This window comes from Triplophysa dalaica, chromosome 13, assembly GCF_015846415.1.
Source record: "Triplophysa dalaica isolate WHDGS20190420 chromosome 13, ASM1584641v1, whole genome shotgun sequence".
NCBI classification, from domain to species: domain Eukaryota; kingdom Metazoa; phylum Chordata; class Actinopteri; order Cypriniformes; family Nemacheilidae; genus Triplophysa; species Triplophysa dalaica.
Genome location: NC_079554.1, coordinates 16,657,932 through 16,684,112, shown reverse-complemented (window position 1 = coordinate 16,684,112; position 26,181 = coordinate 16,657,932). Strand labels below are relative to the sequence as shown.

At 37.7% G+C, this 26,181-nt stretch overlaps 1 protein-coding gene across 4 annotated transcripts; it reads right to left on the bottom strand.

The window, feature by feature from the left end:
- Positions 1-574: 574 nt before the first annotated feature.
- On the bottom strand, positions 575-25,646 carry fam49a (family with sequence similarity 49 member A). 4 transcript variants are annotated; one of them, XM_056764521.1, is made up of 12 exons: positions 25,509-25,646; positions 11,789-11,842; positions 5,090-5,170; positions 2,965-3,086; positions 2,735-2,840; positions 2,514-2,650; positions 2,339-2,416; positions 2,131-2,247; positions 1,911-1,990; positions 1,486-1,612; positions 1,315-1,385; positions 575-1,232 (listed from the first exon to the last, which is right to left on the bottom strand). In XM_056764521.1, exons 3-12 carry the CDS (start codon positions 5,157-5,159, stop codon positions 1,169-1,171), a joined length of 972 nt encoding a protein of 323 aa, XP_056620499.1. In that variant the 5' UTR covers positions 5,160-5,170; positions 11,789-11,842; positions 25,509-25,646; the 3' UTR covers positions 575-1,168. The 4 variants fall into 4 exon arrangements, with proteins under 4 accessions (XP_056620499.1, XP_056620495.1, XP_056620497.1 ...); XM_056764517.1 differs by lacking the exon at positions 5,090-5,170 and adding an exon at positions 4,557-4,636; XM_056764519.1 differs by lacking the exons at positions 5,090-5,170; positions 25,509-25,646 and adding exons at positions 4,557-4,636; positions 12,770-12,943.
- Positions 25,647-26,181: the final 535 nt, after the last annotated feature.

The window sequence follows — 26,181 nt, the reverse complement described above, 5'->3', positions numbered from 1 at the left end:
TCAAAACGAGAACCGGCATTTAGAGAAGTGGCTCCATTCATACATGTCATAAAAAGAACACAAATCATGTATAAACAGTATACCTTGTTTAGTTACTATGATAAATGTTTGAGAATAATAAACCAGGTCTGACAGTCTCTAGGAGGGGTTAGACAGCAGCGAGTCTACCTGACTACAATAGTAAAACACTGCCATCAAGTGTTGGATAATATAATCAGTGTGGTTTCAAGACAAAACTGAAAACTGACTACCAAACCAAAATGATCTTGATGACTACAGTACACACTAACCATATGACAAGTTATTTTGCTGATGAAACGAAAACGTTTTTGAGAAACCATACACTTTGCTTCCTCGAAATACTCTGTATATGAATATACTAATGCAAGTATGGAGTTCAGAGCTCATTCGTGTTCTTGGCCTCTCTATAAACTTTTATAGGTACAGCCTTTATTTTGCATGTAAAAGATTATTTGATTATTTCGATTTGCATTGTAGAGAACATTAACTTAAGCACGGAAATGTGCAGCCGGCAGTGGGCGAGTTACTTTCTGCGAGTCAGGTTCACATCAAATGTAATCAAAATGTCCATTTTATTTCAAAATTTAAAGCTGTTTTGATGAATAACGAATGTGTTAGAAACAAGAAGCGCAAGACACAGAACACACGTCACATATAATAACAAAAATAAAAGCTGTTATCTCCACCTTTAGCTAAACGGCAGATTTAGGGCAAAAACTGAAAATATAACAAAACAAGACATCCACATTATGGCATTTAACCGAACTGTCTCTCTCATCATTACCGTATTACAAAGTACAAAAGCACAACCATCAAAACAAACTTTTTTGCTCATTTGCTAATGACTACACTTCAGCCAATAGCACTTCACTGTAAATCATAACCTTTGGTTAACATGACCACTGTAATTCACTTGATAAATGCAAATTATTATTTTCATTATTTTTCATAAGGCTGCTTGGTTTTATTGATTTGTGCTTTTTTTCAACAGTTTGTTTAGAATAAAGCTCTGCTTTCATTTTTATTGCAGTAATTTGGAGGGAATGATTATGTAAATACACCAGAGTATTAACATCAAGTCCTTAAATAAATGTAAACATATACATCTTATGAGGTCAGAATATTGACCCGCTTCAATTAAAAACCATTACTGGAGCATTGTTCGGATATTTTTGGGAGTGGACTCATCATTCAGATGTTTTGTGGTGAACCTGGGGAAAATAAAAAATAATTTCTTTAATGATCATTTTGAAACACACATTATTGTTATTTCAGAACGGTACAGGAACTTACTTGAGGGCATTGAGGAGACCTTCAACATTATCTGCTGGCTGATCTTTTAAGACTTTAATGCACCCTTTCATCTGAGGAACAGGTATATACCATATATTATGAAAACAATAAAGCAAAACGAAGGAAAATGTTTTGATTGAAGAAACATAAGGACTGTGGATGGAGCCTTACATCAATTTTCGAGGATTTGTTGAAGGCACCATTTGGATGCACATGGTCATAGAGGATAATAACCCCCACCATCACCCTCATACAAAAGAGGAGCGTGTCTTCACTGTTGAACCGGCTTGTGTATTCCCTTAATATATAAAACACAGATCTTACTGGCACAATTAAGTTTATCAAGTAAGCCAGATATTTTAAACAATACATTTCCAGGTAAATCCACATTTATAGGATTAAAAAAAAAAGTCAAAACACATCCTGAGATTTAAATCCGACTTTCTGACATCATTTGGGTATTACGCAACAGCTTGTTCAGTTGATTTGATAGCCTAATTTTGCAGGAGTGTTGATATTTAGTTTGACAGAATTGAGATGTTTCACTCGTATCGTTCCATTGTAAAATCAAAGGAGGAAACAGATTGCGCACTCACGGTGTCTCCAACATGACCTTGCATACGCTTGCCATGGTACTCAGACAATCGGTGGTATTCTCAAGCGGTAATGTCTTGTTCTGTAGAGAAAGAGTTAAAAAACTTTCCAATAATTATTGATCTATTTAAATGTATCAATATTCTATTCAACAGTCCTTGGATGACTAATGAACCAAAATAACAATGGTAGGAAAAGACGAGAGGGGGGAGAGAAGGATACCTCGGTCACAAAGTTTGTGGTTGCTGTGCTCAGGGTCTTCAGCATGGGCGTAGCCTCAGCGTAAAACAGAGACATTCTGTTTGCCATTTCATTATTGACTTCATTTTCAATATCCAGCTTATTCAAGAAAAAAAAAACACACGTAAATATAGAAACATAAATATCAGTGTGTGCAACATTCTGTCTACTGTACAGTCACGACACTTACATTCATGTTGTTTAATCTGTTTCGACTGATTGTTCTTCTGTAGTAGCTGAAGTCATTCTGAATGGCCGGTATTCTCATCTAAAGAAACACCACTATTTAGCAATCAATGCATTTCTTTAGATAACTTGGAAGAATGCACTAAAATCAATTGAGAATTGCACTGAATCAGTGGCACCTTAAGCTCATCGAAGCGAAGGGTGAAATGCAAGATTTCTGCAAACTGTTTAGCGAGGGCCTGTTCTCTCTCCAGGTGCTGAGTGGGAGTGAATGGTGGACTTGTTAGAGACAACAAAAGGCTCTGCAGCGCCGCCTCTGCATGGAAGAGCAAAGAAATCAGATCAGATACAGACGCACGTTTTTATTTTTACTGAAGAGAAAATATGTTTATGTACTTGCCTAGTTTCAATGAAAAGGTATAGAACTTCTTTAGCCGGATGACTAGGGGACACACAGAGTTCCATGCCCTCTCCTGATGGAGCATGTCATTTGGATTCTGTATTGCCTAAAACAACAGGCAAATCACACCATTTTATATAGTGAGAGAACCAATGATTTCAAAATACATCTGACTAACCCTGAAAAAATAAACTATTTGACATTAACATTTGTGGGTATGGCAGACGCACATCTCGTATTTCCTGGCCCGCACCCTTGTAGGCCTGCAGGCCGGACAGGATGCTCTCTGACTCCTGGAGGACAGCGTTCACCTGGTTCCACACTTCTCTCTCACGGTCCGTTGGCTGTGCGTCTGACAAGAACACACTTAATAAAGCACTAGCAAACACAAGCAATTTCATTCAAGTCATTTCATTGCAGAAGATGGTAAGAATCAAACCATAATGGGTTTTGTGTACATTTTTAGATTGAATGGAGTATATATCAGATAGTCTTAAAATCAGTCTTTAGATGTATACAGTAATTTATCCTTAGGTTCACATACAATAAATGTAATTTAGATTGATAGGTTAAGCTCATTTATACATCTAATGCAATGATTTTAATTCATTAAAGAAACAGTTCACCCTATAAGGAAAATTCTGTCTCGATTTCCTCACCCTCAAATTGTTCCAAATCTGTATAAATGTCTTTGATCTGATGAACACAGAGAAAGATAAATTGAAGATTGCTTGTAACCAAACCTTGCTTGGCCACCATTGACTACCATAGTAGGAAAAATTGCTTTATACATTTCTTTGTTCTGCTGTAAACAAAAGATGATATTTCTAAGAATGTAGGAAAGCGAACACTTCTGGGGCACTTTTGACTACCATTGTCATTTAATGGTGGCCAAGAACTGTTTGGTTTCAAGCATTCTTCCAAATATCTTTCTTGTGTTCATCAGAACAAAGAATACAGATTCGAGGATGAGCAAATCATGTCGAATGTTTATTTTTGGGTGAACTGTCCCTTAAAGTGTCTCAATTGAGGCACACACATAATGACAAAAGAATATAATAAATATATCCTCCAAAAATCAAACAAACCATATTTTATCTTTAAAGGTGAGGTTCCCCAATGTTTTAAAAAATTCAATAATCTTAAATCAAAACTAATCTTTGAAGATTGATATATTTGTTTATAAGAGCCCAGTTAGGACTCTTGCAAGAAAAAGTACTAGTAAGGAAATGTTGAACATTTTGGGTGAAGCTCTCAGAGTATACGGATTGTAATATAATTGGATTTGAATCAAGGGTCACACAGAGGTAAAGGTTTGACAGGTATAAGACTTGAGAATGACAAAAGGAAAGAACTGATAAGACACTGCCAAATTCAGAAAAATATCACAAAGCAAACAGAAGCACAGATGCAAAGAGTAAGATCATTTCTCAGATAATTATTCATGCTTTTTAAATGCAAGTACATGCTGATACACTTGCTATGAGGTTAGTAAAACTGCACATTGACAACTCATGCACACATAAGTTCGCAAACAACAAATCAGAGTTTTTTGATTTCCAAAAGGGAAATTTCTGACATTACAATGCTTCTACAAGTTAGATTTACAGATTGCATGTACAATAAAAGAGAGGGAAAGTAGTTTGCATATCTCCATCAAAGACATTTGCATGAAACATTTGCATATGCAAAAGCGTGGTGAAGCTCTGTTTTGCTGCTGCGTCAGGACGGGAAGATTTACAAGGACAATTTTGTCAATGGTTCTTGCAAAAATGTTATTAGCTGGAAAAAGTGACGGACGCCAGGCAAAAGCTCTGCTCACTTTCAAAATCAAGGAAAAAGTTTGGCCCCTGATCAAACTCTGTGCAAGTGAGCACTTTTAACAGATTCCCCATTTGGTTTCTGAAAGAGAAAAGCGAGAAAGAGAGAAAACAAAAAAGGTGGAAAGAGAGAGAGAAAAGTGTTTCATGTCAAAGACAGTATTATCACAGAACTTCACTTTGAGCGTCTCACGGCCCTAAATACAGAATTCCCTCATCAGCTTCACATGATGATAATAATTGATACGAAATCTAACGGAAATCAAATCTTTCTAAATGAAAACAATTTTCAGTGCATTTATTCTCGTTTTTTCCAGGAAGTTGAAAGCACAACCTTTAAACTGATTGAATAATTTGAACCAATCACTTTTATCATATCATATCACATCACACAGTCACCAAGCAAAGCGAAGAGGGAAAACTGTCCTTCTAGAGCATTTAGACAGTCCGTCCAGCTCCTACTGGTGTTGCTGGGGAAAAACAACTAGTTACAGAGTCTCGTCAATCGCAGACTCCACCTCTTCTCAAAACTTACTTTCAAAGTCCAGGAAAAAATGTGGATAGTTCTCTATTTCCCTTGTAAGGACTTTTAGAAGATTACCCATTCCAGCGAAACCTAATCAAGATATGATAAAAAAGACAAATAAAAATGACATAAAATGAACCATTTTAAGGTGGAATGCCAGACCTACAGTATTTGATGATGCTTCAAGCACCCGTCTATCATCTTTGTATAGCTTTAGTGCAAGTCGACAGGTGATGCTATTGGCTGTCTTGTTGCAGTAAACACTACCTGCCTTTCATCAGATGTGACACCGCGGCCTCTGTGAATGTGCTGTTTGACAGATAGATTAAAATATCTTGACAGATAGCTCCCCTGCTCTCAGCAGACTTCTGAATGTGGCAAATGTCAAGTATCTCTGTGGTAGGCATCTCATCCGAAGATAAAGCAATACTATGCATTTTAAAACAGCTGCTATGTAATTTGCAATGACACCATGCATTACATTCTGTTGAAACTATTTCGTCCTTTGGTTGTGGGTGGTAGCTCGGAATTTACAATGATCTCTTCAATTACATATGAGAAGAGCGAAGTCAAATTTCTGGATAGGCTTCGCATCTGTTTACCATTATAGACAATGGGTGGAGAAACTTCACATTTCTCAGTCTTGAACAGGAGGCCATCTGTATATTATGATAAGTTTTGTACATTTATATTTTCCTACAAAACCCTACCACTGCTATAATACATTAAATGGATACTTCACCATAAAAATTAAATTCTGTCATGTTGATGAACACAGAGAAAGACATTTGGACGAATGCTTCTAAACGGAAAAAGTGCTTGGACTCCATTGACTACCATAGTAGGAGAAATTACAATGGTAGTCAAAAGTGCCCCAGAACATTTTGCTGCCCTACATTATTCAAAATATCTTCTTTTTTTTAAAGATATTGAAACATACAAAGTAATTTTTCCTACCATTTTAGTCAATGGGGTCCATGAGAACTGTTTGGTTCTAAGCATTCTTCCAAATACCTTTCTCCGTGCTCATCAGAACAAAGACATTTATACAGACTTTGAACAACTCAAGGGTTAGTTTATGATGATAGAATTTTCATTATTTCATTTTGGTTGAACAGTCCCTTTAAACTAATGCAATAAATACTGCAACTCTTCATTGCCCCAGCAGAGGGCACTATAGTACTACATCACATGCCGTGTAGCAGTCAATCTCAGCTTTTAACAACAATGTGCAGAAGCTTTGTGACAATCTTCGCTCCATCTTGAATCTAAGCTCAGCCAAAATACTTAATATAACTTTTTAGATTTATTGAATGTGCATGCACACACACTATTGCATTAAAACAACAGCCCCAGGAGTATTTATTTATCCATAAACTAAATTGTGGTCCTCCAGATGCGCTTCTCCACCAGAGGATGTGCAGACAATACAGTTTCTTCAGTATGTGGTTAACCGCCACAAAAGAGTGCAGCAGATTCAAACAAGCTTCCTGTCAAACCCTCAGAATAAATGCATTTGCAAAAGCATGAGAAACTGTCACACTGGAGGCTGTGAAACAAAGTGGGCACTGAATGTTCCACCCACTTAGAAGCTGCGCTTGTGTGAGCGTGTGTACATCACTATGAAGGTGTATGATGCAGAAATAAAAAATCTGTAAACATTTACTAAAATTTGTTCCAATGAACACAAAGATATTTGGATGAATGTCATACATTTTCAGTTCTGGGACATCATCCACAACCATAGTTGGATGTTTTTATTCATATTTTGTTCTGTTGAATAGATATTTTGAGAGATAATTGAGAGATATTTTAAAGAATTTAGGAAAACAAACAATTCTTGTGCCCCTTTGATTACCCTTTAATTCTTCCTACTATGTTAGTCAATGATGTCCCGGAGCTGAAAATCACAAACATTTTTCCAAATATCTTTCTCTGTGCTCATCAGAACAAAGTCAAATATTATGCAGGTATGAAACTCCACGAGGGTAAGTAAATGATGACAGAATTTTCATTTTTAGGTGAACTATCCCTTTAACACTTCCTTGTGCTTGTCAAACTATCCGACCCTTCACAAGTGCTCTACTGCCATTTGGGTGCTTCGGGAGCTAGTACAGAAAAACGTGAAGTACGAGAGGTTTTATACCAGAGGAACCAGTAAAATTTGTGAGGGAGTGTCGTAAAAAACAACTTCCTGTTTAAACCATAAACTACATTCAGAACAATCAGCATAAATGTAATAAAGGGAAACTGATGTAGGGTTGGGTATTGGATTCTGTACTTTTAAGGGCACAGAATAGGCCATCATTACTACAGAGCATCGATTCACATCAAATCAATCGGTGCCAAATTTCGATACCTAAGAACGCATCGATTGCTGCGCGAGCGCAGGTTTGTAAGAGAGAGAGAGAGAGAGTGGATTTTACTTCCCATAAGTGAAAATAAAACCGCTAATAAAGCAGGCTGTCCTAATCAACATACTAAATGTAAATAAACACTCCACTCTACACATGGTACTCATTTAATTTATATTATTTATCTCACTTGTTCTTGTTTAGGAAATTAAGCATACACTCGCGTTAAGGAATTGCGCATTCAGACAAATAACACATGTGCTGAACATTTAAGTTTGTTAAGGCGCTTTGTGTTTTCTGTCCACCAATGAATATAACCAAAAGATCATGAAGTCCCAAAACAAAGGTATTAGTGACAGATGCCTAAGCTGTCGATGAAAAGAGGTGAGTCAAGACGTCAAGGACAAGGTGCAGTTTGAAGCTGTGAACAGCTTCAGCAGTACCTGAGCAGCACATGTACATAAGTATTCACAACCTTTGCTCAATACTTTGTTGAAGCACCTTTGGCACCAATTACAGCCTCAAGTCTTTTTGAGTATGATGCTACAAGCTTGTCACACCTATAGCCGGGCAGTTTCTCCCATTCTTCTTTGCAGGACCTCCCAAGCTCCATCAGGTTGGACAGTGAGCGTCTGTGCACAGCCATTTTCAGATCTCTCCAGAGATGTTCAATCGGGTTCAAGTTTGGGCTCTGGCTTGGTCCCTCAAGGACATTCACAGAGTTGTCCTGTAGCCACTCCTTTGTTATCTTGGCTGTGTGCTTGGGGTCATTGTCCTGTTGGAAGATGAACCTTCGCCCCAGTCTGAGGTCCAGAGCGCTCTGGAGCAGGTTTTCATCGAGGATGTCTCTATACATTGCTGCATCCATCTTTCCCTCGATCCTAACTAGTCTCCCAGTTCCTGCCGTTGAAAAACATCCCCAAATCATGATGCTGCCAACACCATGCTTCACTGTAGGGATAGTATTGGCCTGGTGATGAGCTGTGCCTGGTTTCCTCCAGACAAAGGGTTCAATCTTTCTTTCATCAGACCAGAGAATTCTGTTTCTCACCGCCGGGACTAAGGCCCTTCTCCCCCGATCGCTCAGTTTGGCCGGGCGGCCAGCTCTAGGAAAAGTCCTGATGCTTCCAAACTTCTTCCATTTACGGATGATGGAGGCCACTGTGCTCATTGGGACCTTCAATGCTGCAGAAATTTTAATGTACCCTTCCCCAGATCTGTGACTCGATACAATCCTGTCTCGGAGGTCTACAGACAATTCCTATGACTTCATGGCTTGGTTTGTGCTCTGACATGCAATGTTAACTGTGGGACCTTATATAGACAGGTGTGTGCCTTTCCAAATCATGTCCAATCAACTGAATTTACCACAGCTGGACCCACATCTCAAGGAAGATCAGTGAAAACAGGATGCACCTGACCTCCATTTTGAGTGTCATCGCAAAGGCTGTGAATACTTATGTACATGTGCTTCTTTCACCTTTTCTTTATGGGGTATTGTTTGTCGAATTCTTAGGAAAATAATTAATCTAATCCATTTTGGAATAAGGCTGTAACAACATAATGTTGAAAAAGTGAAGCGCTCTGAATACTTTCAGGATGCACTGTCAAAAGATTAATCGCGATTAATCGCATCCAGAATAAAAGTTTTTGATTACATAATATATATCTGTGTACTGTGCATCACACACATCCATGCACATATTTAAGAAAAACCTGAAAATTAATAAACATTTATATATAATTTAAATTATTGGTAAATATTTCCAAAATATGTATACATGTGTATGTGTTTGTATTTATAAATAGAAAATTAATATGCACAGTACATAGACATATAGGATGTAAACACAAACTGTTATTCTGGATGCGATTTCTGCTAAAAATGTATATCACAAATATATCAGCAGAACTACAGACACAAAAAGGATACCATAACATGAGGGTGGAGTAGTTCAGTTATACACATCTAGATACTGATTTTGTGAATCTTAAAAAGATATTACATCCAAAAATTAAACCTGTCATCACTTATTCATCCTGTTGTCCTTTCAAACCCGAAAAAACAACAATCGTGAAGAAAGTTGGTAACCGAACAGTGCCCGCACCCGTTCACTTCTATTGTATGGACACAAAACCAATGCAAGTAAATGGGTGCTGGTTAAAAACATTCTTCAAATGTCTTTTTTGTGTTCTGCGGAAGAAAGTTAGTCATACATGTTTGAAGTAAATGATGTCAATTTCATATTTGGGTGAACTATTAATTCAAATGAACAACCTAATTTATTACAAAGATATTAATATTATACGCTCAATATGGCCGATCTAGTGAAGGAAGTGAATTTTTCCAGTGATTTTAAAAATATCTGCCTTCGCCCATTCAACTAGATAGGACTGTGGACTTGCTATTAACAGCCCGGAGGCGTTACATACATGGCCGCCACGTGGCACGACTTCCGTAAACGGACATTGTTTATGACAATGAACATTGATGAAAGTTGTGAAATAGCTGTTATTCAGCATCCACTACAATAGATTCATACGACCATATGCTTTTTTATTTTTTGACAAACACACAAACACGGCATATTGTTTTGACCATAGTAGGAAGTGCACAAAGAAAGTTATTTTTAATTGTTCCTACGTTGGCTAGATGTCTTGGGATGAGATTTCTAAAGGTTGAAAACACCTCATCAGCAGAATTTTTGGACAAGCATTATATTTTATAGAATACATAATAAAACATAGTTAATCAATCAACAGAACATTGAACAAAATATTTAACAGACTAGAGTTATATCATTGTCTAATCCGCTTTTGCCGCGTTCAGCCCATCTGCGAGTCAGAGGCAACAGACGTACATTAATGCCAAGACCCCCGCGGCTTCAAAAGTTGGATAAAATCAAGAGCTTCTGTGCTTTGCAATTAAACCATGTATGCTCCAATTAAAGGCCATGCGAGTCGAACAATAAGCCACTTTATCCATGTCTGAAAAGACCTCTGTTAGCCTCTGCCTGCTGAGCAGCTCATAAAGACCTCGGCAAATGAACTTATGCATCTCAGTTACCGTTAAACAGAGCTCAGGTCTAACACAGAGCTGGTGAATATTTACAGCTTCACAAATTACTTGTTTATTCACTTCCTAATGAGGTTCCCACAGTGACAGAGTTTGTGTTTATCAAATCCTTGTGTGTTATGAGACAGCGTGCCTACACTTCAACGCTTCCTGCCTATTGGAGGCTAAACACTACAGCGCTCATTCAAAGCTTACAACAGTTGTGTTTATTGTGATGTCTGCCAGTGTGTCTTTGCTCATTTGGTTACACGGAAAGAACCATGGCACGAAAAGCACTGTTCATTGAAACTGTAAGCGTGATATACTGATGTACAACTGATATATGCTGCAACTAGGGATGCCACGATATAATATTGAACCGTTCGGTACGACCACCATGACTCTGAACTGGCTCTGTCCTTGTTTGTCTGCATGTCTGTGTGCTGATATAGATGAACGCATCCCCAAGGGTAATATCTAATAGCGAGTGTGGTGGTCGGGCGGTTAAGGGAGACTGCCTGCAACACAAGAAGCAATGTGCTGTTGAGTATAATACTGACGAACAGACGTGGGCTGGCTTTATTGTATGCCCATTGTACTAAAGTGATAATGTCTGACTTTGGCACATCAAGAATGTATTTATACACTGCATACGAATGCAGCATGTTCGCATTGCTCTCACCCAGCACATGCAGAAAGAGCGTCTACAGCACCATGCAAAAGTCCGTTTAACGAAAGACATGCCACTTGGCGGCCTTTCGGACAGCCATTTGTGTCATAGCAAGAGCGCCTCCAGGCAGCTATTTAACATTACATTTCTTCCAATTTATTGCAATGGCAGTGGCGCCACTTGTTTATACATATTACCTTTGGCCTTTCCCATTGAGCGCTGGTGTTTGCATTATAACGCGCACCGCACGTTTACTTTCATTACAGCAGTTCCAAGTTTTGCATAACATTATTTTAAATACTCTGATGCGCAAAACAACTTTAAGAAGCTTATTTTACTGGCATGTTGATGAACACTAAACCAAAACTGCTGTGAGCTGCCAGTGTAAATCTTTACATTTATACAATACACTAGGAATTTGTCAAAGTAAAATAAAGAAAATTTTGGTTTAATTTTTTTCTTATTTTTTCTGTTCCTGTCACATAAGCAAAGAACAATGAAAAAACTTTAATGTGTCAAGCCAACCGAACCGAACCGAAAACCCTGGGTGAAAAACTGAGGTTCGTATTGAACTGTGGGTGAGCTGTATTGTTGCATCCCTAGATGACATACAATTTTATCAGCGTTACCTTTTCTGGAGGAGAGCGTTTGTTTTCTTTTAGATCATCCACTTGTTCTTGATTCTGAAACAAAGGAAAGAAGAAAATCAGCAAGTTAGCATCAGCTGATTAGTTGTTGGTTCTAAGCTGTATACCTAAGATCATTCATACAATGATACACCGAGGACAAAGAGAGTCCTTTTCAAATTTAAATTGAATCACCATTTCTAGATGTATGTAGTATGGCCATTTCAATCCAGTGTCCTGATTTTAAACAAAATCAAACATCAGGAGTGACAAAGTCATCCCACAGCAATGTGTAATACTGACAGCATAACAAGAAGAAACCGTGATAAAAATCGAGGTACTTATCATATACACATTTTTTTTACTTTTCCTTATTTCACAAATATTACTGATGTATTGCTTAAGTGAATACGAAAAACACAGAGAATCTTTTCTGTTATTTTGCATCGTTTCTCAAGTTTTTATTTTCTCCAACTAAATGCAAATAGAAATAATATTTTGTTTAAAATTTGGTAGAAATTTTGTTAGTAGTTCACAGAATGAAACAAAAATGATAATTTCCCTATCACACTAATAAATTGTAAATGTTAAAATCAGAAAAGTCATTTTAAAATGGTCTCTTTATTTTTTCAACGGCTGTGTGTAGACTACGTTATACTAACTATAAAGAAAAGCATTCATGTTAGTATCATTTACTGTATATTCATTTTGGCCTCTAAAACACGAAACCGAAAAACATCGAACATGAATGAAATGATAATGACAACTAAAAAAAACTTGTCACACAAGTTGTGAAACACCTTTAAGATCCTAAAATAACACTTCTTTGGTCACGAAAAATGTCAAGCTGTCATAATGATAAAGTCATGTTGAAATCAGGTCTCTATAGAGCTGCTCGCACAAAAGATGGGCTGATATCAACATGTGTTGCCCTTTTTGTCCCCAAGAAGCTTTCCTCCTTTTTCATCACACCATGGTACTCACAGACTCCCTACTGCCAGACTGCTTCCCAGTTTCCCACTCCTCTCTTGATTTCCTTTCTTAGATTAATATGACTGATCCCAATTAATATTCCGACCTCTTCTGCCCTGACGCATCGCAACGGACCAACAGTGCTAATAAACCCAGTAATAATAGAGAGACACATAAAGGACTCCCACCCTCTAACTCGCCTTCCATCTGTCAGTGCGTATAGGGCTCTCGCTCCCCTTCCCCCGCTCAAACATGAGAAGAGGGCTGGATGGACCCCACAGGGTCTCTGCGAAGGAGTCATAAGTCCTTATATGGACATGTGGCTGCTAAATGCGGAAGTCGGATGCATGGTTGTTCCCATCTCCATCACTTCACCTTTCTCTTACTCAAGAAGCCATCACTCCCTACCCCTCCATCGGCTGAAACCAGAGGTATTGTACAGAAGGATAAGCACATTAATATGAAATAAACAGCTTTTTATCATGAACAGTTTTGTTAAACTAGTTGACAGTCTCTTCACATCATGAAAGCACACATCTAAACTGTATCTTTTGCGGAAGTCCTATACTACCATAAAATGTCAGTATTGTTATTTCTAACTGTAATGCTGTCTCACTCACTGATACGAAAATCCCAGTCTTTGAAAGAGCTTTGTTCCGTTTCTTCCTTTTAGCTTTTCAAGCTAGCTTACTACTGCTCGCGTCTGATTGCAGTCAAGCACCTTCATATACAAAGAAAGTGTGCAGTAACTTTGATCTTCTTGATTTATGTTGATTTGGACCAAAGCATCCCGTAAACACAAGATATTTTTTCCGTGGTATTCCTCTCTCACCAAATCCAGGTACTGGAATCAGGAAGAGAATGTTTTTTTTAGAACTCACTGTGGAATTTTCCAGTGACCCCAATAAAAAAAAGCTGCACCATCAGTAATCATTTGAGATTGAAAATATGAAGCAGGAAGAGTCTAGGTTCTGTGGTCTACAGATCTCATCTCAAATGGAATATTACTGCTCAATTACTAAAATTTGGTCGACAATTTAGTACTTGTTGCAAATAGACATACAGTATAAATGAATGTATTCACATGGTCTTTACAGTGTGCAAAACCGGTTTACCTACCAATTCCGGGTGAATTGAGAAAATACTGGCATATAAATATTTCTTAGAATAGTCTTGATTAGAGCTGCACGATTCTGGATAAATTGAGGATCCCGATTCTTTTGTTTCAAATAGAGATTGCGATTCTTTTACGATTCTGAATGATGACTAAAAGTAATGCATAATTTAATAGAGGTTCTGACGAAAAAATAAGTTTATTTAGGTATGTAATATGTAAGAGTTTGCTTCAAAATTATTGCATATTTCATGGTTAACCTACAGTAGCTATGGTGAGAAATGTTTAACCACAAATTCCATAAGTAAACTAAAGGTTTTTTATTTTTTTACTTTAAATGCAAAAGTTTAACTCCCTTAAAACTATAAATGCATTGAAGTAACTTGTTTAGGAAATATGTCTCAGTAAAACAATTTCATAAGGTGACACTTTTTTATGTTATACATTTGCCTGATATATACAGACCGCTTGAAGGGGTCTTTACAGAAAGACACTACTGATAAACATAACAACGTAGAATTCTCACCTGTAAACAGTTTAAAATACCTGAAACATGAATGATGGGCAACTTGACAAAAATCTCTAATAGCACAGCTTCTCTATTAGCGTTAATAGAGTAATAGGTGCTCTGATGACGTGTTTTACCATAATGACGGATATAAGCGCTTACTCGGATTTGTCCGCGCTACAAACTACAATTGTTAGTTTCGTTACTAACATGTCCAGTTAAGATGTGAAGCATAATCAGAACAATGATAGTGTTTGTTTTGAAAAGACTGTTTGTGACATCGTTACATACCTTATAATAATAATTTTAACTTCTGCGGCAGCAACAGCAAATATTGAAGCGTTATGATTTTAGTTCGAGATGTAAGTTAATAGACACACGAGAATCGTTGATTTTCATTAATGAGCTCGCGTGGGAGTTTGAATCGAGATTAGTATCTTTTAACAATTAATCGTGCAGCTCTAGTCTTGATCCTAATTGGTAAAGCAGACCAGGTCTGTCATGATTGGTTCCACGTTTAGAGTGTGTGAAGATGTCCCACCCATACCGTATCAGCAAGATTCTGCTTCTCAGGCTGTTGTGATTGGTTGGTGCCCCTCTCAGTGCACGTGTATTCATAAACTTTGGCTTTTAGCAATATCAGTAACAATGGCGTCATCTTCACTTTATCAGTTAAAAACATGTGGAAGACAGTTAAAAACATCGAAGCGTAATGGAGGTCTGCTAGTTCATGTGCAAACCTCAAGCTTGGTTAGAGATGGCAAATTTTTCTACCATTGCGAGGAAATGACACAGGACAGAATGGTGTCAGACCGGTTATATTGATTAACACTATCAAAAGGCAAAACTAACGCTTCTGTTATTATTGGACCCGAGTTGGAAAATAAAACAAGCAGATTGACCAGGAGACATTTGCAGGCAGGACTAAAAAGGACGTTTCATAGAAGTGTTTTTAGAAGTATCCGCACACACACAAAATCAGTCTATTTCACAGAACAACTTTTCACATACGATGTTAAGTCCTGGAAGCTGATATTTGACCGTTGGCCATCTTAGAATGTATGTAGCTGAATTCTTATTACCAGCTGTTGGAGTGTGATGAAGATGAAAGTAGTTTAGCGCGTAGCTCAGTCAAATGTTTACAATCTCTGATAACCAAACACTATTCCAGCGGGTCTTCCTCTTTCATAAGGAAGGCATCGCTCCTTTTTTGGTGTATTCCTTTGGGCGGTTTAAAAATAAAAGCAGTTGTCCAGTTTTTGTCTTTTGTTTCAGTCTAAGGGAATTTTATATTTATATTTAGATACTGTATATCTGCCATTATTAATTGGTTATCGGCTTACAAAGTTAAAAAATGACTGATTATCGTTATCAGCCAAACTGTACATATCGGTGCATCCCTAGCAATTTTTACTTGTTTTTGATGTGTGCCGAGTGTTAAATGGACCCCAGCTGTCAGTCTACCTCAAGGTCTGATCTCTACAAAAAAGACCTGATCGCCACACACATATGTATAACAATCTCCCTGGCAACTAGCAAGGACTATTGCACAGCGAAGCAAATTTGAACAGCTTTCCTCCAAGACAACACAGCACTATGGTTGCTAAGCACTACAGCCTGACCTAGAAAAATGGGGCAGATCAGCCAAGTCATCCTTGGCTAATTGCAACACAGACATTTCTTACATTATCAAAAGATTAAATACATTTTTGATAAATAAAAAGTGCATCAACCGAAGCGTTGCTTTTTTTTCATCCTCGAAAAAATAGCATACATAAGTCATTAGTTTTTGCTTATCCTAAAACTTGTACACCCCATACTGATCAATATTTAGTAGTCTGGAAGTGAGTGTGCTCATTTTTAAACCAGTAGATTCTGACCAGCTGCTAACCTTTAGGACAACGCTGTGTGACTGTGAGGGGCAGATGGGATGTTTAGATGACCCCGGCCAAATAATAGACACCATTAAATAGTCAAACAAACAACTCTCAGGTCCCCTTCCCACTTTGCTGGCACATACAGCAGCCTTATCAACTCTCCAGTTTAATAGCGTCCCAGCAATCATGAAATTACAAGAACATGATGTCATCTGGTATCTACTGACTAAAAGATGGATAACTTAATCATTTTACTTATGTTAGCTGCATGGTAAGACAGACCCTATTGTGATAAAGCAGATGGTGGTCCAAAAATACTGCCTAGAGGTGCTACAATTTGATGATGTGGTCAATAGCCGGTCTTTAATATGATGACTTCGTTGCTTTGAAAGATCTGCCGATCATCATGATACAACATTCATTTCAATGTATATTTAATCTGCTCAGCATTGTGAAACACTATGTTAAAGTAGTGTCTTTCAGGTCTAAGATTCATATATCCATTCTTACTGCACACCATGCATCATTAGGGCAAAGGCAAAGTGTTTTATCCTAGACATAAAGGCAACACATCAGCCATTCAAGGAGCTGTTAAGACCCACTCTCCAGAGTTCATACAGAGGTTAAGATGCATTAAGAGTCAATGATGTGTTCAATTTAAGTCACTCTAGAAAGCAAGTGGATGGGCAAAAAACTAAGTTGAAGAAACACGGGTAAAATACGGGTGTCCTTAAAGTCCAAAGATCTGTAGTTTTATGTGAAGTTTCAAAGTAAACATGTGAAAATGTAATTTTTTCCTTTCTATCACTTTTAAACTAGTGATGTGCCAATAAAAACATTTTAAATAAGCATCAGAGCTGCTATAAAAAGTAGTAAAAATAACCAGGCTAGCTAACCAACAGAAATATTAATTAATGATTGTTGTTCAATTGGTTTTCAAGTATTATTGTGGGTGGTCTTGTTTTCTTAAAAAGCCAGGACAGTGAGAAGAACCTCTTTGTTAAATCCATATATACGTCCAAACAAACACCCAGTTATTAGATTGTAGCATGCTTTAGTTTTATACCAATCTTTGCAACATATCAAAAGTAGCTTCAAAGGTGCCACTTCACCATTTTATCAAATTACATTCAGTTTGTCAACGTTTTTCAAGGGATACTTCACCCAAAAATGAAAATTCTGTCATCATTTACCATTCTGTCATCATTTACTCCTACGAGTTCAAAATCTGTTTACATTTATTTGTTCTGAGGAACACATGTAAAGATATTTAGAAGAATGTTTATTACCAGAAAGATTTTGACTCCCGTTGACTCCCATAGTAGAACAAATTAAATAATGTGTTCTGTTGAACACAAAAGAAGACATTCTGAAAAATGTATGACAGTAAACAGTTCAGGGGCACTTTTGACTACCATTGTAATCTTTCCTAGAATGGTAGTCAATGGGGGGCAAAATCTGTCTGGTTATAAGCATTCTTCCAAATATCTTTCTCTGTGCTCATCAGAACAAAGAAATGTATACAGATTTGGAACAAATCGAAGGCGAGTGAATGATGTCAGAATTTTAATTTTGGGTGAAGTATCTCTTTCAATACAGTGTAGGGCTGGGCGGAGTGACGGAATATTCTGTTACCGTGGAATAAAATGTCACCCGTAAGGAATTTTTCTAATCCATGTATTCCGCGAAATGTAAATAAGTAGGCGTGGTTAACTCGCCGCTCTGCAAATTGGGTGCTATTCTGAATTATTTTTTTTATTAATCCACCCATAACAAATGAACATATAAAAAAAAATTGACCTTCCTTCAGTCTGTAGTTTAGTGATCCGCTCATTCTAAACACATATTTCAGAAGTCAGGTTGTTTTGTAAAGCTGTTTATAGTTTTAATAAAGTTTACCTTTAGGAGTGCCAAAGTGAAACTTGCGTTGAAATACGCGATGATGCTCGACGTGTGCGCCTCTACCTCCAGTTTTGGGAGACGCGTGAGGAATCACCAGAGAGTCGCAACACACTAAAATTGCTCCTCTAATAGAGTGAAGAGGGATAAGACCTACAGTACAGACCCCATGAACACCAGTTTATAACACTAGTCATACTGTACTCTCATTGTTTGTGCATATTCATACTCTTGTTATAAATGTTGTCTATCTTCCTACTGTATACATATGATCTAGCCAGAAGATAAATATAAATAAATAATTAATAATAATTAATTTGATATCTTTAGTACATTTTCATAACTTTAAATGAATTGTAATAAATAAATAAGTTAAATCAATCTAAGAAAAATTAGGCATAAGATACAGAATTAAAATGACCGATCCAGTCTCTAAATAATGAGCTACTGTAAACTAAATGTGTCAGCTCGACACAAACACACACACTGGCTGTTACAGAAAAACAGGTGAGTGAGAGAACTTCCTGTGTGATAAAACCCAAAAAGAAAAAGAGTACAGTGACCTTACTGTAAAATGTGTGAAGGAACAGTAGCATGCGAAGACAAGAACTGAATAAAACAACAGTAAGACTAGCAAATAACAGCATAGTAAAAGCAGCCGTTTCCTGTCACTGTCTACACAAGAAGCTCATTTTCTACGAGCAAGCACATCTCTAGAGGTTTCGCTGCAATTTGTTGATACTGAAATGGCATGACCATTATTCACAATACAGAAAATTACTTCATGATGTCATAAGGGATGACGGCCAAACTGATAAACATCTGTGAGAGATATAATGGGTGAATCAGCAAAACACTTACAGTATCATATGATTATTTTAACAACGTGCCTCCTCAAAAAACGAAATAACCTCTTTAGCCTTCTCATGACTAAACTCCATTGGGAAGTGCACACTATCTCGCACAAACTAAATTAAGCCAGTCTTTAGTTATTTTCACAAATTATTTCTGCTTGTTCCATAATAAAGCCTGTTATAAATAATAATAATAATAATAATGAAACTCTGTGACATTTTAACTAGAACGTTTTCATATGTTAACTGTAGTATTTCTATTCCTGCATGCTCCATAATGTGAAGTCTATCCTAGTTTCGTTAAACTTGTATATCGTAACTAGTGCTTCTGCATAATTCTATGATGATTCCTTCGACATATAATAAATATAACAGCGTTAGAGCGACGAAAACTAGTCTGACAAAACATAAGTTGCTAATAACGTTAGCAGCCTGGCACTCGACAATACAAGTTGACTAATTGCTCTCTGTGCCTGGTAACGTTACTGTCTCGAGAAGTTTAACCATCCTGTACTGGACTTTCGGGTTGTTTTTCGTGAGAAAGAGGGTTTCTATACCACCACATGACAGACACCGCACAACCATGTTCTTGCGTTTGACAGAAATAAACTCAAAATAATGATTTCCTGCTAAAGAACGCATACTTTTCTCTCTCCATGCTGAGTTTGTTTTCGCTGGTAATACCAAAGATTGTCTATTATAAGGAGATGTATGGGTCTGTAATACTTACAATTGGAGCATAAAGGCTAACATGGATCACGAGAGACACCCCAGCCAATCATATAACAGTGTTTAGTCTCCTTGCCTACGTTCCGTCCGATCTGTTGAACCCGCAGCGATAGCATTGGCCACAACAAGTTTTTAGCTTAATGTGGTAGGCTTTCCATGGAGTGGCTTTGGTAGTACTTTCAGCACAGGTGCTTACAGGTTTCAGTTCGATGACGTCACGGGTGCGACAGGCAGGTTTTTACAATATAATTGATAAAACAATAAAACGGCAACAATGTAACGCAGCTGTAAGGTATAGTCACATGGACTTGGAACTATAATGTAATTACTATTTTAAAATGTGTAACGCTTTAAATTACTCAGTTACCAAAAAAGTAATCAAACTACAGTAACGCGTTATATCTATCTTTAGTAATTCTATTCATGTTTTCTCCAAATAGCACAGTTGAGTACACTTACAGTTCGGATCTTTTGGTTATTTTGGTCCGGACTAAAAAAGAACAAAATAAATGTAGCCCTGGTTCGCTTCCCCTTATAAGTTCAGACTGGCATTTTATCAGCGACCGTTAAGATATTAAACCTAACAGCTTACATGTAAAGTCGCAACGTGATTGAATAGCTTTTATTATTTATATTTTAACGGAATATCCAAAAACAATGCTGTGTGCACAGTGCTGCGTGGGTTATACATGCACAGTGTATGCCTGCGCATATGAGAGTATTTTAATTAAGCCGGTAACACGCGAAGACCTCACGAAGTGTTTAAAGCAGTCAAAGCGGCACAAGGAATTCCTCCATTACATGCGCAAGAACAGATCTAATAAACACTCCTTTTACATGAACAAATCACTTGATTTTCGGTTTATATATTGTTATCACTTCATGTTTTTGGTTCAGTCTTGCGTTTATATTTCAATTGAACGGTTCCAGAGTTCATTTGAAAGTGGACCGAGATCCATCTTTTCAGTGGTCTCTCTCGGTCCGCTTGTTTAGTGCACACCAGGGTTTGGGTGGAAGCGTTCACACTCACACAAACAGAGTGCACTAAGAGAACAACCGCACCAGAGTTCCTTTCAATCTAACCAAACATGCCATATTCGAACACACCGTTAGATCTTCTTAAGTTTAACTTAAAACGTACAAGACCACTTATTTCTATTTTTAATACAATTGTGTGATATATAGCTATAAGTCAATTGTTCAGTTCACCCAATAACACAGGGTGGTCTAAAGCATCATAAAATATTTAGCGCTCTAGTGCAGAAAGATCAGTCAGAATGCAGAAGTGCATTGTGCTTGCTTTGAAAAAGTCAATAATACACACACAGACTAAACTCACACTTCAAACTCAAAACCAGCAGACACCGTATCTGATGTGATTGTTTACATCAAAAGACCCGTCATAATAAAAAGCTTTGATTCCTGCAACCAAAAGACTTCATGAAAGGCTAAAAGGCACATGGGCTGCTCCACCCTACATAACATAACAGAGTCACCACAGGGCGAGACCACATGGTTTCATCCATTTTTGAAGACCTCCCTGTTTTGACTGCGGAGGACAGTAAACCTAAAATTGGGTTAAAAACACTGTGCTTCCCTCAGGCTTTAGTAAATGTGACTAAGGCCTGAGCTCAGCTTCAAGAAGGATGGTTGATTTTTGCCCCTATATGGGCACTGGCAGGGTGGGGGCAATCTGGCAGAAGGCGGGGTGACACAAACACTGCCACAATGCTTGCCTTGCTTCCTCTGCCATCTTTCCTTTGCATACTCTTCACTATAGGGTCATGATTTGTCATAAAGGGGTGGAGCATCACTTCCAAAACAACAGATCCCTTTCAAAGATCACACATTGACCTCTGCTCTTAACAGCGTGAATGAATGTTACAATATGAAACTAACCAATTGTAGATCATACAGTTTCACAACTTCTCCTCTCTTTGGAAGGCATGAGTTTATATATCCAATGAGCAAAATGTTGTATATCAGGCAGAGGGACGGATGAGAGAAGCACAAAACACTCTGCGTAAAGATGGGGGTTTTGGTATTCAGGGATGGCCTCTGCAGCCCGTCATAACGCGTGTAGGACTCTGAGGCATACACTTCTTCTTACAGCCTGCTTTTGGTCTGAATAGCACATCTGTTCTGTGATCTCTGAATCTCAAACGCACTGAAATACAAAGAGCCATGTTTCATTTTATGAGACACATCCCAATCCAGGCCTGTGGTGTGTACTAGCTTATCACAATGCCTACAGACGTGAATCTATGTAACACAAATACATACACCCTTTGGTTACTGTCTTCAATGAATGTGCTAAAACTAGCACATGTCTATGGTATGCTAAAACTATTGTCGTTTACAAAACAAAGCTGATATACAACCGGTCTGTCCAACGTCATCATTATTCACTCTGAACAGGCTTTTGTTGTAAAAAGGGGTTAAACCAGTTACTAGCTTTGCATCTAATTTGGATTCCTGACTGACTATATCATCTCTATATTTGGGTCATGCAGTCTTCATAATTCAGTTCATTGTTGCTTGATGTCACAGAAAAAGAGTACATGGTATCTGGCTAGCCTTCTAATCCAAATAAATAGACAGAAATAAATAATCAGTAAAGCAAGTAGCGTGATACATACATTTAAACTTGAGTCTAAATGAAAAAAACTGGAGAATATTTGAGTCATGATAAATTTTGTTCAATGTGCTTTTACAGACCGTTACCATGGACAAAAACATCATAAATCACACAATTCCAGCAGCTGCTTAAATCAATGAAAAAGCAGCATCACTGAGAACAGCCAGACAGCTTAGGAGGCCAAGGCTATAGTCAAGTTCAAATGCCAGCTGGGAAATCAGGTCTGGGAACAGTCCAGTATACAGTATGCAGTCCGACACAGAGTTATCACCTACAGCACCGACTGCAGCTATAGCGAAACCATGCTTCTGTTCTCAGAAACAGCAGCAGGGTTACAACATTTTATAAACACCCTACTTAGAACATTATGTAAAAAAATATTACAGGGGTTGTTGCAACCCTTGCAAAAGAATCTACTTCTGCTCTGATAACCTCAGCGTAGTGTCCCTTTCATTGACACATGTAGGAAATTAGAAAGTGAAAAACAAGCAGGAAGTTTTCTTGAAGTGAGCAAATGAAAACATCACCCACTGGGGTTTCCCAATGCAATGCAACTGATGCACTGTCAACTACAATCACTACAACCAACAAAAAATTTGCTGGTTTAACATTAGCATTTTCAAGCCTTCAGATGAAATTTAAGCATTTCACAAAGACTTTTGCATTGTCAGTGCCAGTACACTAACTTACAGTTAACTTTCATCTTGCTTAACTTATAAAATGAAGTATTATGAAAAGACTCAAGCAAGCAATTGATATACTTTGCCATGGTTTAGTTCTTTGTCAATTAAATTGCAAACCTGAGATTCACTGATGGAAAAGCTACTGAGCAAATTAAGATGGTAAAACGCACCTGCTTTCTAGTCAACCAAAACTGTACGTGCAAATCCACGGAGTCAACTGAGCCAGATGATACCAAACTAGGCCAGGTTGACAGTGACACATTCACAAAGATGCTTTTTTGGTCAGTTAAAATAAGCAGGATAAAAACTCTTTCTGAGAGAATTAAATTTACACAAATGAATGATCAGATTTAAGCATATGAGAATAATTCAATTGTAACAAAACTGCCCTGCCATTTCACAGTCCAATATCCATTTTTTAAACAACATGAAAAATGAAACTAAAATGAAACACAAAGACAAAAAAGCGATTAAAAACAAATAGACAAGAGTGGAAACTGAACTATATGCAACCTACGAGCACGTGGTAAACTTTTGTAGCCAAGAGCTCTAATTGACCAATCAGGAGAGGACTAACCCAAATCCACCTAGAAAACCATGGACAGCTAAAACAACTGAGAAGCATCCTGTTTTACTGCTACACTTGCACTACATTGAACACACAAACGACCTTTGTGGATTAACAAGTGATTTTACACATGCCTTGTTGCCAGCTGGATGAGGCAGCGGAGGCCTTTGGACAATCCACAATGTATTTACACCCTGCCAAAACCCTGCACATTCACTACAACCTCTTGCACTCCATGTCATGATCTTTCACATGCACAGCATGCCATAAAACGCCTAGAAATGCCCGGCAAAGGAAAAACAAGTCCGACTAATCGATTTGATGTTGAACACAAATGCAGCTCATGTTGTGTAAAGGCGGATTATTTCAAGAACAAAAAAAACGAACGCAAACAGCCATAACCAGACAGAAGGGAAGAGAAGCGTTTTTGTTTTCGGTTTTGAATAGGTAATATTAAGCGCTTTGAGGAAGTACTTGTGCACAAAAAATCGACTATTATCTATCTTCAGGTGCACATGTGTTTTCCTACGCCACAATGAAAACTTTGTCAGCGCGGGGGTCTGGTCAAACCACCCTGAAATAAGATCCCTGACATTTTAAAAGATATCTTGCAAAGGCATACCCAGGGGCTCAACCACCATGCAGACGACTGCAGCTGTTGCCATCTTTCTGGCGACAGGGAGAATTTTACTATTGATCTGGGAAAACAACAATAAATCCAGAAATCCTCTGGCTGGCCACAGAAACACTGAAGACATCGATAAGGGCACAACTTGACAATTTGGACAGTTTTCAAATTCACTTTGTGAATTTGGGGATGTTTACTGGCACTCCATCATATTTGTCCTGTACGTGATCCAAAGGATTTGTTTCTCAGCACTCCATTAGTAAGTGTCAGTAAATGAACAGCTGTTGTGGTCTGGTGTTAACAAAATCAGCCTGGAGCTCATCTACGATCTGACTATTAGGACCATTCTGACACTTTAAACTAAGCTTTATGCTGATCAATGCGAAGTGTATTACAATTTAGACAAAATTACAATTATATAAAGTCCAAAACGAAGCATGGCTGCAATATATAAGTATTTTAGGACAGATCACAGATTAAGTGATCACAATTTTTAATCTAAAGAGAATGTTATTTATAATTTAGACGACCTGAGACAACGCACTTTCAGGTAACCTAACCAACTCTGGTTCAGCAACCTTCACCCTTGACCAACGCCTCGCCTCAACTCATACAGTATGTTTCGTGAGGATGATCACAATTTCTAAAACACAATAGACCTAAAGAAATCGTTTTTATCACGTAACGCCTTTAAAACCACAATAAACAAAAAATATCTATTATGACATCACACTCTGTGAGTGATCATCACCCAGATAAACATGTGCGAGACAGCCTACTGACAACTCAATTTACGCGCCAGCGGTAGGGCTTCACTGTAAAACACCAGTACGGACGTACAATTAGAAAACTTAACTAAATATACATATTTAGTCATACATAACGACTCCGTATTGGATTTACCGTTAGCCACGAACTTTACCGTAAAGTCCACCGACAAAATCGTTGTGTGCTAAATAACGCCTGTCGACAATAAAAAAACATGCGCTGGCTGGAAACAACAATATACATCTTCTTAAATATTTCCATCAAAATTAAATAATATAGCGCCGTGATAAAACAAAACCCCAGTCGACTAAATTCTCACTTTTTCCTAGAGTGATTGTCACACTTCCTGCGGATTTGGGAATATGAAGATATTTGACAGAGCTGGAAACGCGAATTGCGCGAACGCGCGTTGTGAACACAAACGTCTGAACGAGTAAATGTTTTTAAAATAAGCAGACCACGTGTAAAAGTTATATAAAGCTTACCAGTAATTTCCGTTAATGTAGTTTTGGTTCTGTCAAATCTTCAAACTCCAGCCTCATGCAACTCCACCTCTACTTTCTACTCTAGTTTCAGTGAAGTCATCTGAAATGTACTGGATATTACAGCAGCTGACCGTGAACTAAGCGACTGTGGAAACGACGATCCCAAATGGCGGTCCGAGAGTCAACATTTCATAATAAAAGTCCGGTCTGAATAATAAAGAGGAATGATTTGTAGAGTACATATGTGACCCCTGATCACAAAACCAGTCTTAAGGAGCACGAGAATTTTTTTTAGTAAAAGCCAAAAATACATTGTGTGGGTCAAAATTATCGATTTTTCTTTTATGCCAGAAATCATTGAAATATTAAGTAAAGATTATTTTCCATATAGATACTTTGTAAATTTCCTGCTCTAAATATATGAAAACTTTATTTTTGAGAGTGGATGGCCTGCTACAGTGACTCTGATTAACAACTTTAAAGGCACTTTTCTCAATATTTAGATTTTTATGCAACCTCAGAATCCAGAGGTTTAAACCGTTGCATCTCCGGCATGTATTGTCCTATCATAACAAAACATATACCAATAAAAAGCTTAATTATTCAGCTTTCAGATTATGTAAAAATCTCAGTTTCAACAAATTTACCCATAAAACAGGTTTTGTTGTCCCGG

What these genes read in the sequence shown, in the direction of transcription:
- fam49a (XM_056764517.1), bottom strand. Translation starts at nt 4,629, where the DNA reads ATGGGGAATCTGTTAAAAGTGCTCACTTGCACAGAGTTTGATCAGGGG. An exon ending in AAGGTCATGTTGGAGACACC is followed by an intron (nt 1,613 to 1,910) that starts GTGAGTGCGCAA and finishes TTATATATTAAG; the next exon opens with GGAATACACAAGCCGGTTCA. An exon ending in GGTCTCCTCAATGCCCTCAA is followed by an intron (nt 1,233 to 1,314) that starts GTAAGTTCCTGT and finishes TATTTTCCCCAG; the next exon opens with GTTCACCACAAAACATCTGA.